The sequence below is a fragment of the Callorhinus ursinus genome, unplaced genomic scaffold (genome assembly GCF_003265705.2).
Source record: "Callorhinus ursinus isolate GAN/ISIS: 27379988/994484 unplaced genomic scaffold, GSC_fseal_2.0 scaffold68, whole genome shotgun sequence".
NCBI lineage: Eukaryota > Metazoa > Chordata > Mammalia > Carnivora > Otariidae > Callorhinus > Callorhinus ursinus.
In genome coordinates, this window is record NW_027397130.1 from 938,154 (window position 1) to 950,538 (window position 12,385).

The 12,385-nt window shown below is 51.3% G+C and overlaps 1 protein-coding gene across 12 annotated transcripts in view; it reads left to right on the plus strand.

The window, feature by feature from the left end:
* Positions 1-12,385, plus strand: part of CCDC57 (coiled-coil domain containing 57) — a 93,545-nt gene that overhangs the window by 59,720 nt on the left and 21,440 nt on the right. For 4 of the 12 annotated variants that reach the window (XM_025859602.2, XM_025859596.2, XM_025859598.2 and 1 more), the window contains 2 exons: positions 1,550-1,681; positions 2,174-2,390. In XM_025859602.2, the coding sequence (XP_025715387.1) occupies positions 1,550-1,681; positions 2,174-2,390 (349 nt within the window). Of the gene's footprint in view, positions 1-1,549; positions 1,682-2,173; positions 2,391-6,481; positions 7,015-12,385 lie in introns of those variants that run through there. The other 8 variants (XM_025859601.2, XM_025859608.2, XM_025859605.2 and 5 more) reach the window with 5 other exon arrangements.

Below are 12,385 nucleotides of genomic sequence, written 5' to 3' on the forward strand. Positions count from 1 at the left end.
ACCCCCTCCCCTGGAGGACCCCCTCCCCTGCACGACCCCCTCTCCTGCATGACCCCCTCCCCTGCACGACCCCGTCCCCTGCACAACCCCCTCCCCTGGAAGACCCCCTCCCCTGCACGACTCCCTCTGCTGCACAATCCCCTCTCCTGCATGACTCCCTCTCTTAGAGGACCACCTCTCCTGCACAACCCCCTCCCCTGCACAACCCCCTCTCCTGGAGGACCCCCTCCCCTACATGACCCCCTCCCCTGCACGACACCTTCACCACTTATGGGAAATGCTGTTAAAGCATTGAAGTACCTAGCTATTCATAACTTTCAAATCACCTGCATTGATTAAAGTTCTAAATATGTGTTATTAGAAGAAAATCTCCCAAGTTGTCAAATAAATGTGCCTGTTATCTGTCACAGTAAAACGTGCATATTATGACCTGGACCTCCACTTCTTTCTAGTACAGTAAATATTGCATTACACTTTATTAATATCCTTCAAACTACAAAACTACCATGGCTTTGTTACATTCAGTGAAATGCCTCCTTTCTTAAAACTTGAGAAAAGACGACTCCATGAGGCCCGCCTTTTTAACCAATAGATAAATAAGCAAAGGATATGATCAGAAACTATGGAGGAAGGGCACCTGGGTGACTCAGTCGGTTAAGTGGCTGACTCTTGATTACGGCTCAGGTCGTGACCTCAGGGTCCTGGGATCGAGCTCTGCGTCAGGCTCCCCACTCAGTGTGGGGCCTGCTTGAGACTCTCTCTGTCCCTCTGCCCCTCCCATTCTTGCTTGCTCTCCCTCAAGTCAGTAAATCTTTAAAAAAAAAAAAAAAAAGAAAAGAAAAGAAACCCTGGAGGAAGAAACTCAGTAAGTCAGTCAACAAACATGAAAAGTCCATTTATCATCACTGCTGCCCCGGGGGCTGTTAAGTTAAAATAAAAAAAATATGCATGCATTACTCAGTTGAATTCAAATATTAATTAAACTAGAGCAGAGAAGAGCGGTGCAGTGGGTGTAAATGTTCTCTGGGGCTCTTGGAAGAGGCTGGTGGGTGTGGCTGGGCACTCCCTGTGAGTGGCCCACTGCTCAGGCTCTGCCCTAGTCCAGCTGCTTGTAATGCTTACATTTTCTTCCATGTTCCGGTTCAGTGCCTCTTAAGACTCCTTACTGTTCCCCTGTGACTGCTCTCAGGCAGGTGTCCCCACAGAGGGGAGGGTGGAAGGCCGTCCAGGCTGCGGGGGCCCTGCCAGCAAACTGAGAGGCACATGGGGTCAGGCCCAGGGCTCCCTCCCCTGATGCTGAGAAGGGGTCTGTGATGGTGGGGTGCTTGGTCTCCTGAAGGCCGGGAGGTGCACTCAGGTGGACACTGTTCATCCTGGCTGGTGGACACGACCATGCCCCTCCCTTCTGGCCTGCCACCAACTTGAGCGAGTCCCTGCTACTGGAAATTTGGGGAGAGCGTTTCTTCCTCATCTGGAGGGAGACCTGGGTAACACACCCCATCAGTGACCCACCGACACTGAATTCCTTCTGTTCGCGTTTTCACGGCAGGACTCTAAGAACACCAAGAAAAATTGTGTCTCTGAATGCTCGGGCAAGGTCCAACCCCGCTCGGCCCAGACAGTGGGGAGAAACGATCCTCCTCAGGGCTGGACAGCAGGAGCAGTGGCCGGGGCAGGGCAGGTAGGGCAGGGCCACCTGTGCCGGGGACACCGCACCACTGTGGGAAGCTGAGCGCCGGGTGTCCTAGCAAATGGCTGTTGCCGTGGCGGCACCAGACGCTTCTCTTGGGATGGCAGAGTCTGCTCTTGTGCCTTCACAGGGTGGGTCCACCTGGGGCACTGGGGGCATGGGCAGACACGGGCTCCAGCGTGGACCTTGGCACAGCCAGAGAGGCATGTTTTGGGGCATTTACCCTTCTTTCCAAGGAGACCAGACTGCCTTTGCCCTACACATTGCTTTGTCCTTCCAGTGTCCATAGGAACCCCAGCTGCTCAGGCACTGGCCAGCCAGTGTGCCTGGGAGCATGGGCCTGTCCCCAGGGCCTCTGCGAGACAGCCCCTGAAGCCTCACCCCAAGGCCTGTCTTTGGGCCATGCCCACCACCTTGTCACTTTCTCTGGGGACAGCAGAGCAGGGCTCTCAGGGATAATTCTGTCTTTTTTTACTTTCATAGAGGCAACACAAAATCTCTACAGTGACTTGCAGATCAACTCGGCACAAAGAAAACCGGTCCCCAAAGCCACGCCCAGCTCAAGAATCCCACAGGGAAAATGGCCACCACACCAGAAGCTCCTCATCAGCAGCCAGCGGTCCCCTCCAGGACACGTGGAAGTTACTGGACCTGGGATCCAGCCCCTCTGGCCTCACCTCCCAGGATGACTCTGCACCAGGTAGGCTGGGGCCAGGGCTCTGGGGTCCCAAACAGGCCAGGCTTGGCCAGTGGCCGCCGACAGAATCCACGGGCAGAGAGACGGTGACACAAGAAAGGAGTTTATTTCAGGGAGGCCGTTCCCGGGAAGCCAGTGGACTGGTTTCCAGAAGACCCTCCCAAGTGCAGAAAACACTTCCAGGTTTATATAAGGACCATGTGGGACAGAGGTCAATGGGTGCATGCAGGTGGGCAGCAAAGGTCAGGTCAGTCACTGTCGTGGGGTCCGTTACGGGACTCCTACTGGCTCAGAGCTGTCCTTATAGCTTGAGGGGAATTCGGTTCCCATTGGGGACCCTGCGTTCAGGGTCTTGCTGGAGTTCAGAGAGAAGCAGGAAGGAAGAACTTGATCCATGAGGAAGTCCAGCCAGAGGTCAGAACAGAGGTGAGACGTGCTGTCCCCGGCCGCTGCCTGGCGGGGCTGGGTGACCCCGTCAGGCTGATGTGCAGACAGACACACTGCAGTCTTTCCGCCTGTGCAGGCTTCCGCGCAGAGGCTTGGGGTTGTATCTCCGTGGGCCCGGGTGCAGCACGAGCCACCCACAGGGGTCCCTTCCCAGGGAGCTGGTGCGTCAGTCTGGGAGACACAGGCATTCTCTGTGCTGCCCAGCCTCACGAGCACGACCCTGCCCTTGCCCTTGTCCGCCTGGTCGTCACGGGTGTCCGGGAGAATCCATCTGGAGGGCCTACCTCTGGGGGAGCTGCATGACCCCCCGATGCAGCAAGAAGGCCAAGGGAGGGCAGCCCGTGCGGAGCCCATGCAGGTCGCGCTCTGTTATGTAGATGTGCCAACGATGTGATGTGACCCTTGTCCCTGCTGTGGACATTTTAGGTTATTTCCAATCTTTTGTCGTACACGTCATGTTAAAGTGAATGGCCTTGTGCACAAGCTTTCAGCCCGCAGGGCGGGGCGTCGCTCTGTCGGAAAGCAGAAGCATTTCTCGTTCAGGAAGACCATTGTCCAGCTGGGCTCCGGCAGGTCCACAGCCACCCCACTGGGAGGTGGGCCTTTCCCACTTCACTTCGTCTTCGTCACCTTCAGTTCTCTGCCCCCTTTGTACATGGAGTTTGCTGTCTTTGTCTTACTGATTTGTATTAGCTCATCATTTATGACAGAAATTAGGCCTTTTCTGAGACATGAATTACAGATCTCAGTGCATCCCCCACCCACCCCCCAGGTTCTGATTTGACTTTTTTTTTTTTAGGATTTTATTTATTTATCTGACAGAGAGAGAGAGCATAAGCAGGGGAAAGTGGCAGGCAGAGGGAGTCAGAGAAGCCCACTCCCCGCCGAGCAGGGGGCCCGATGCAGGACTCGATCCCAGGACCCTGGGACCATGACCTGAGCCGAAGGCAGACGCTTAACAACTGAGCCACCCAGGCGCCCCTCATTTGACTTTTTTTTGTTTTTTTAAAACATTTTAAAATTTAAATTTAATTAATTAACATATACTTAAATAACATAATATTAACATTATTAGTTTCAGAAGTAGAGGTCAGTGATTCATCCGTTGCATATAACACCCAGTGCTCATCACATCACGTGCCCTCCTTAGTGCCTGTCACCCAGTTGCCCCATGCCCCCACCCCCCTCCCCTCTGTAACCCTCAGTTTGTTTCTTAGAGTTAAGAGTCTCTTATGGTTTGTCTCCCTGATTTCATCTTGTTTTATTTTTTCCTTTTTCCCTCTATGATCCTCTGTTTTGTTTCTTAAATTCCACATGTGAGTGAAATCATATGATAATTGTCTTTCTCTAATTGACTTATTTCACTCAGCATAATACCTTCTAGTTCTATCCACATCATTGCAAATGGCAAGATTTCATTTTTTGATGGCTGCATAATATTCCATTGTGTATATATACCACATCTTCTTTATCCATTCATCGATTATGGACATTTGGGCTCTTTCCACAGTTTGGCTGTTGTGGACATTGCTGCTATAAACACTGGGGTGCATGTACCCCTTCGGATCCCTACATTTGTATCTTTGGGGTAAATACCCGGGAGTGCAATTACTGGATCATAGGGTAGCTCTATTTTCAACTGTTTGAAGAACCTCCATACTGTTTTCCAGAGTGGCTGCACCAGCTTGCGTTCCCACCAACAGTGTAGGAGGGTTCCCCTTTCTCTGCATCCCCGCCAACATCTGTCGTTCCCTGACTTGTTAATTTTAGCCATTCTGACGGGTGTGAGGTGGTATCTCATTGAGGTTTTGATTTGTCTGTTGGCCTTTTGTATATCTTCTTTGGAGAAATGTCTTCTGTCCATTTCTTTTTTTTTTTTAAGTTTTATTAATTTATTTGACAGAGAGAGAGACAGCGAGAGAGGGCACACAAGCAGGGGGAGTGGGAGAGGGAGAAGCAGTCTTCCCGGGAGCAGGGAGCCCGACGCGGGGCTCGATCCCAGGACCCTGGGATCATGATCCGAGCTGAAGGCAGATGCTCAACGACTGAGCCACCCAGGCGCCCCTCTCTGTGAAGAGTTTTATTTTATTTTATTTTATTTTATTTTATTTTATTTTATTTTATTTTTAAAGATTTTTTATTTTATTTATTTGAGAGAGAGAATGAGAGGGGGGAGGGTCAGAGGGAGAAGCAGACTCCCCGCTGAGCAGGGAGCCCAACGCGGGACTCGATCCCGGGACTCCAGGATCATGACCTGAGCCAAAGGCAGTCGCTTAACCAACTGAGCCACCCAGGCGCCCTCTGTGAAGAGTTTTAACAAGAAAGGATGCTGTACTTTGTCAAATGCTTTTTCTGCATCTATTGAGAGGATCATATGGTTCTTGTCCTTCCTTTTATTTACATAGTGTATCACATTGATTTGTGGTTGTTGAACCAACCTTGCAGCCCAGGAATAAATCCTGCTTGGTGAATAATCCTTTTAATGTACCATTGGATCCTATTGGCTAGTATTTTGGTGAGAATTTTGGTATCCATGTTCATTAGGGATATTGGTTTGTAATTCTCCTTTTTGGTGGGGTCTTTGTCTGGTTTTAGGATCAAGGTAACGCTGGCCTCATAGAGTTTGGAAGTTTTCCTTCCATTTCTATTTTTTTAAACAAGTTCAGAAGAATAGGTATTGGGGCGCCTGGGTGGCTCAGTCGTTAAGCGTCTGCCTTCGGCTCAGGACATGATCCCAGGGTCCTGGGATCGAGCCCCGCATCGGGCTCCCTGCTCAGCAGACAGCCTGCTTCTCCCTCTCCCACTCCCCCTGCTTGTGTTCCCTCTCTTGCTGGCTCTCTCTCTGTCAAATAAATAAAATCTTAACAAAAAAAAAAAAAAGAAGAAGAAGAATAGGTATTAATTCTTCTTTAAATGTTTGGTAGAATTCCTCTAGAAAGGCATCTGGCCCTGGGATCTTGTTTGTTGGGAGATTTTTGATGACTGCTTCAGTTTCCTTGCTGTTTATGGGTCTGTTCAGGTTTTCTATTTCTTCCTGGTTCAGTTTTGGTAGTTGATACATCTCTAGGAATGCATCCGTTTCTTCCAGATTGTCTAATTTGCTGGCATATAGTTGCTCGTAATATGTTCTTATAATTGTTTATATTTCTTTGGTGTTGGTTGTGATCTCCTCCCCTCTTTCATTCCTGATTTTATTTATTTGGGTCCTTTTTCTTTTCTTTTTGATAAGTCTGGCCAGAGGTTTATCAATCTTATTAATTCTTTCAAAGAACCAGCTCCTAGTTTCGTTGATCTGTTCTACTGTTCTTTTGGTTTCTATCTCATTGATTTCTCATTTGTTTTTGACTTTGCTTATGGTGGTTTTTGTCACACGTGTTTTTAACCTTTATGTAGTTAAATAATTAGTGTCCTTGTTTTTAATCCTTCCTGGGTTTTGTGCCATACTTAGGCCTTTTCCACTCCAAGATTAGAGATGATTCTTCCTTGGTTTCTTCTAATACGGTTGTGGCTCCATGTTTTTATATGCCATGATGCACTTGGAATTTATCACAGTACATGTTAATAAAATAGGGACCAAACTTATTTTTTGGTTACCCCCAATGTCCCAGCCACAGTCACTGAGTGACTCACATTCCCTGTTTTCACAGCAGGGCTGACTCTTCTGGGGCGTCTTCCTGTGTGTCTGGGCCCACCTACAATGGCACCCTCGTCTGTGGCCACCCACTGGCGGGGCTGGGATGCTGGAATCCTGACCATGGCTCGGGCCCTGGTAACGGGCTGACCTCAGCTCTCCTTGCCTGCAACGTTCTCCACATCTTCCTGGTCTTTCACGTTTATTGGGTTTTTCCGAGCAATCTTTAGACTCAGCTTTACACCCCTCCCCAAACCGTGCCTCGTTTTCCTGGGGCCTCATTCGTGCTTGGCTCCTACTTCCCTGACTTTCGTTTCCCACCTTCCTGCTCCCTCCTGTTTCAGGGCGGCCTCGGTGGGAAGGACAGCACCAACCCCTGTACCCGCTTACCCCTCCTCCCCCCGCCAGAGTCCGGCGGCCCCCGCTCTGCTCACTGTCACTGTGGGCGCTTCCCTCTCATGTCTTCGTTTGTATTTTCTCCTTGGCGTGCTTTAAAAATGTTTTATTTTCTCCTGCCTTTCATTGGATAGATCACATTTTTCATCTCTTGCCTGCATTTATTTTTTTATATATATATATTTTAAAGATTTTATTTATTTATTTGGCAGAGAGAGACACAGCAAGAGAGGGAACACAAGCAGGGGGAGGGGGACAGGGAGAAGCAGGCTTCCCGCAGAGCAGGGAGCCCGATGTGGGGCTCGATCCCAGGACCTCGGGATCATGACCTGAGCCGAAGGCAGACGCTTAACGACTGAGCCACCCAGGTGACCCCGATACTCTATTTTTAATCTTCTGGTAGTCACTCCCAACTTACTAAGACCTACTTATTTTCATTTTGCTCTAAGCTTGTCGACATCTGTATTTTTCTGCATTTTGCATTGGTATCAATGAGAACACTAGCTGTTGGGGAGGGGTATCTCTTAGACCAAGTAAATTTGACTAAATTCTTTCTTTAAATAAATATTTTATGTATTTATTTGAGAGAGAGAGTGAGAGACAGAGCGCACAAGCAGGGGGAGCAGGAGAGGGAGAAGCAGGCTCCCCGCCGAGCAGGGAGCCCGATGTGGGGCTCGAACCCAGGACCCTGGGATCATGACCTGAGCCAAAGGCGGACGCTTAACCGACTGAGCCACCCAGGTGCCCCAAATTTGACTAAATTCTTTTAGATTTATCCTTATGTACTTTGCAAACCTCTCATAGTAGCCTTTTGGATATATTTTCTTCTTCCAGAATAATTTTAAAAGGGAATTTTTATATGGGAAGCTCTTTGAGGCCTTATATGTGGAGAGTATTTTTATCTCTGCCTCACATCTGAGTCATTCTGATTAAGTTAATAAAACTCTAGCCCCATTGCTCACAGCACATCAGCTAAGTGCTGGATTGACACCCCCTCTGCAAACAGCTAAATAAAACTGCTGAAGAAAATGCCATAGTCAGAGTGCCCGGCCGGCTCCATCGGTGTAGCGTGTGACTTTTGGTCTCAGGGTCATGAGTTCAAGCCCCATGTTGGGTGTAAACAAATAAATAAACTAAATAAGTAAAGCAGAGCATGCTTTAAAAAAAAAAAATTGCCACAGTCATGCTAGAAGGCTTCCATATGTGGCAAGAAGGTGAAGAATTCTTAAAAGCCAAAGAGCCCATGAAGGAGGAGCCCTACCTACAGGCTGATCACCACTATCAGCTTTGACCCCAAGGCCTTTGGCAAACTGGATGAACTTGACATTGAGTGTCACAGCCTCACGGTGTCCAGAAAGCAAGTGACAAAACTCAGGGCCCACCCATGGTAGGGGTGTGATGGGTGGTCCTGCCCAGAAAGCAGGGACTGGGAAGGGTCCCACTCACCCACAGTGGGAAGGTGAGCCAGAAACAGCTCCGTGCCCCACCTGTCCAGTGCCCCCACTGAGGACAGGGCCCTCGCACGGAGTGCTGGCAGGAGGGCCGTCCTTTATAACTTGTCACCATACACCGCTCTCATGTGGGTCAGTCCCAGTTACAATGCCTGTGTGGCCTGAGCACTTTAGTTCTCAGGCTTGTGAGCCGGTGGGACCCCCAAGGACTGGGCAGCAGTGGAGACAGACTGCCTTGGGGGGGGTCCACTTTGTCCCAGGCCATGAACATCCCCACAAGTCAGACTACAGCTGAGAAGGGGATCCTGCACACGGGGGGCAAGGCACCGGGCATGAGGCCAGCAGAAGACAGACCTTCCATAAACCTGGAAGATGCAAGGTATTTATGGCTGAAGTTCCTAGGTTCAAAGAAATAAGAGACTTGCAAGAAAACACACTCAAGAAACAAAGAACTATAGAGAACGACAAAGCAAACCTAAGGAAAGAACAAACAGAACTTTAAGAAAAGAGGAATATCATCATCCAAATTCAAAGCGGTGGACGGGCAGGAGCCGGGGAGGGTGGCGTGAGCAGGCGTGACGTGATGCTGCTCAGAGCCTCAGGCAGAGGTGCCCCGTGAAGACCCGCTGAAGCATCCCACGGCCCTCGTCCTCCACCCGGGAAGCCTCACAGACCCCAGTCCGAGTAACTACAAGGACGTGCAACACCCGGGCGGCCCTAACAGAACTCAGGAGCACCGGACGTAACGGGGTGACACAGAAGGCTGCCGCCTGCAGAGAGCTGAGGCCTGACGGATGGCTGACTTCTCATCAGCAACAACGGGGGATCTGCGCGTGCTGTCAGCCCAGAACCCCACACCCAGGGACATGTTTTTGACCAACCAGGGCAAAACAAAGACTTTACAGACAATAAGAGCTTCGTAACTTTGCCACCACCTGTCTCTCATTTAAAAAAAAAAATCCAAAGTAGGAGTTGGCAAACTTTTCTGTAAAGGGCCACAGGACGATATGTAAATGCGGGGTTTGGCTGCCTGCTAATAAAACTTTATTTAGAAAAACAGGTGGTAGCAATGTTGTTTAGGCTGAGTACAGAGGTGTTTGTTTTATTCTTTTTTTTTTTTTTAAGTAATCCCAACACCCAGCTTGGGGCTCAAACTCACGATCTGGAGATGAAGAGTTGCACGCTCCACCAACGGAGCCAGCCAGCCAGGTGCCCCACTGTTTGTTTTATTCTTCAAGTTATTTTATTTTTATTCTTTAAACTACACAGGTACATATGCTTGATGAAACTTAGGAATCTTTTGTAATGGAAAGTCTTAAAGAGGAGGAGAGTGGTCACCTGGGGGTGTCAGGTGAGGTCAGGACAGGAAAGTGCCTCTGCCGTTCGTGAGGTGGAGGCCACCGTGGGGCTACGGGTGGTCTGCGTGGACGGGTGGCGTGGTCACGCGGGTCTTCCTGCGGGGGGTGGCTGGAGGACACGTTATTCCGGAAGCCGTGCTCTGCGAGGCAGCAGTTCCAAGAGGCCCGCACTGGAGGGAGCCCGTCTGTGTGCAGGTGACAGAGGCGGGTGGCACACAATCGGTTGGGGGGGCAGACTCAGGAGAGGAGGGCCGGAGGCCGTGCAGGGCTGGGCTTTGACAGGACGGAGGCAGGGAGGTGGATGGGTGGCCAGAACTGTGAGCTCAGCTGACAGGGGCGCCGGCCACAGCTCCGTGGGGGCCGGCAGAAGACACAAGGCCCCAGAGTCAGGTGGGAGGCACAGGAGCCAGCTGCAGGTCCCCTGCCCTCCCCTCCCCCCGCCCCCGGCAAGCCCCAGGCCCATCTGCCCTTTGCACCTGAGGGACAGGCCATATCCTTCATCCGAGGCCGGCTACACAGACACCAGCAGGAGAGTCCAGAACAGGAGCTGTCCCTGCTCTGACAGCAGAGATGCAAGTGACCACTGGAGAGCTGTCCTGGAACAGGTCCCACGGTGGGAAGCAGGCTCTGGTCAGATTCCCTTTCTTGCCTGAGTTTAAGCGTGACACAGAGCCACGGCTCCGAGGGGAAGCCGTGGGAGGCTTGCAGAACCCAGTTGTGAACGGCTGTTGGACGAGTCGGGAAGCAGGTAGAAGGGGATGGCCAGGCAGCGCCAGGCCCGTGGCAAGCAGGGCGGCCAGCTGGCTGCTGCGGGCGTCAGCAGAGACCCTCCTGCGTGGGGAAGAGCACAGCACCCCCAGCAGCCTGACATGCTTGTGCACAGGTCACAGGACAGACTCATGGAAGGGGCTAGAAACACCTTATCCCATCATGGTGCCCCCCAGAAACTTACATGTGCTCAGTGGAGCCAGGAGGGGACAGCCAAGGTGGTGGGCATTTGATGACGTTCCCGACGTGCAGTGTGCCTGCCCAGCTGCAGGACCGACACGCTGACCAACACAGAGGAGTCCCTCGACTTGCACATCAAGTCCAGAGGCACATGAGCGTGGGGCTGGCTCCTCTGGGATTCTTGCTCCTCCTAAATGGTCCGAAAGGGCTGCGGCAGCTCCGAGCACCACGTGGGAAGAAGGCATGTTTCTCTTTCTCTTCATTGCAAATCGAAGTGTTTCTCCAGAGCTCCTGACAGACCCCTCTGCCACCTCATCAGGGGTTGTCTCTGACCTGAGGACAGTGGCCAGGAACTGTGTTGGGGTCCTCAGCAGGAAAGCTGGGAAAGGTCGGGGAGGGGAGGTGGGCCTTCAACAGGGTCTGTGCAGGGGAGGATGGCCAGACACCAGCCGGGGTGGGGTCGCCATGCCCTTTGTGAGCAGTGTTTTGTGATTAAAAAGTAAGAAAGATAATTTTAGTTGTAGGCTTTTGTTTGCCTTTGAAAAACTGAGGTGGGAGGAAAAGGTTGAAATTAATGCAATTTAGATGGGTTTTTTTTTTTTAAGATTTTATTTATTTATTTGACAGAGAGAGATGCAGCGAGAGAGGGAACACAAGCAGGGGGAGTGGGGGAGGGAGAAGCAGGCTTCCCCGCGGAGCAGGGAGCCCGATGCGGGGGCCCGATCCCAGGACCCTGGGATCATGACCTGAGCCAAAGGCAGACGCTTAACCGACTGAGCCACCCAGGCGCCCCATAATTTAGATATTTTAATTATCTACAAAACTTCTTTATGCCCCCTTGTATCCTGAGTATTTATGCATAATTGAGTTACCTATATATGATTCTCTACTTCGTGTAAGAACGCTTTTTAAGACCTCACTAATTTCTTCAAAGACACTCTTAGGCAGACAGGAACTCTGCTTCGGATGTGAATGTGTGATCCTAAGCATTTATGATCAAGTACAACGTGGGGAATCGGTCCCCAGACAAACAGTCTGGAGGCTCCGTTCTAGAAACTGGGATGAAGTGTCTTCTGCATTTGCCCATTTTCAAATGTGTATTGTGAGTAGCGATCATGAACAGTCAAAAATGGTAAATAGTTTAACAGTGTGTGACATCTGCATTTAAACGTGAAGAATTACATTTATTACACGGTTTCTCAAGATGGCACGCGGTTCTTATATTGAAAGGACACACACCCCTTGGTTTTGAGATGGGACCAGAGCCGCCCCCATCCTGCCCCTAGCAGGCCTGGCCAGTCCCTGCTGCACCCCCATCTGAGGCCAGGGCCTGAGCCTGACCCCCTGGGCCTGGACAGTTGCCTGGGGTCCGGATCACCTGGTTGTACCCAGGGCCTCAGGGTCCCCACAGCCCCCCTCTCCATCCAGTCCAAAGGGTAAGGCCCCTCCACTCCCAGCCGCCTTCCACCTTCCGCCCAAGCCCCACCCCTGACAACCCCCACCCCTGCCTGCTCCCTCCTGACCCTACCCCTCTCTCCTCTTTCCCGGCTGCAGTGCCTAGGGGCTACGACCTTGGCTTCCCCCCCCCCCCCCCCCCGCCGCCCCCCCCCCCCCCCCGGTCAGCACAAGCAGGTACACAATAGTGCCCAATCCAGTTGAGCAGGGAGATAACTGGAAAGAATGGAGCCCAGGGCGGCCCTGAGTCTGCAGCCCAGGGGTCTGGATTCCCGGGAAAAGCATGTGATTAGAGCAAGCACCAAGCATTGT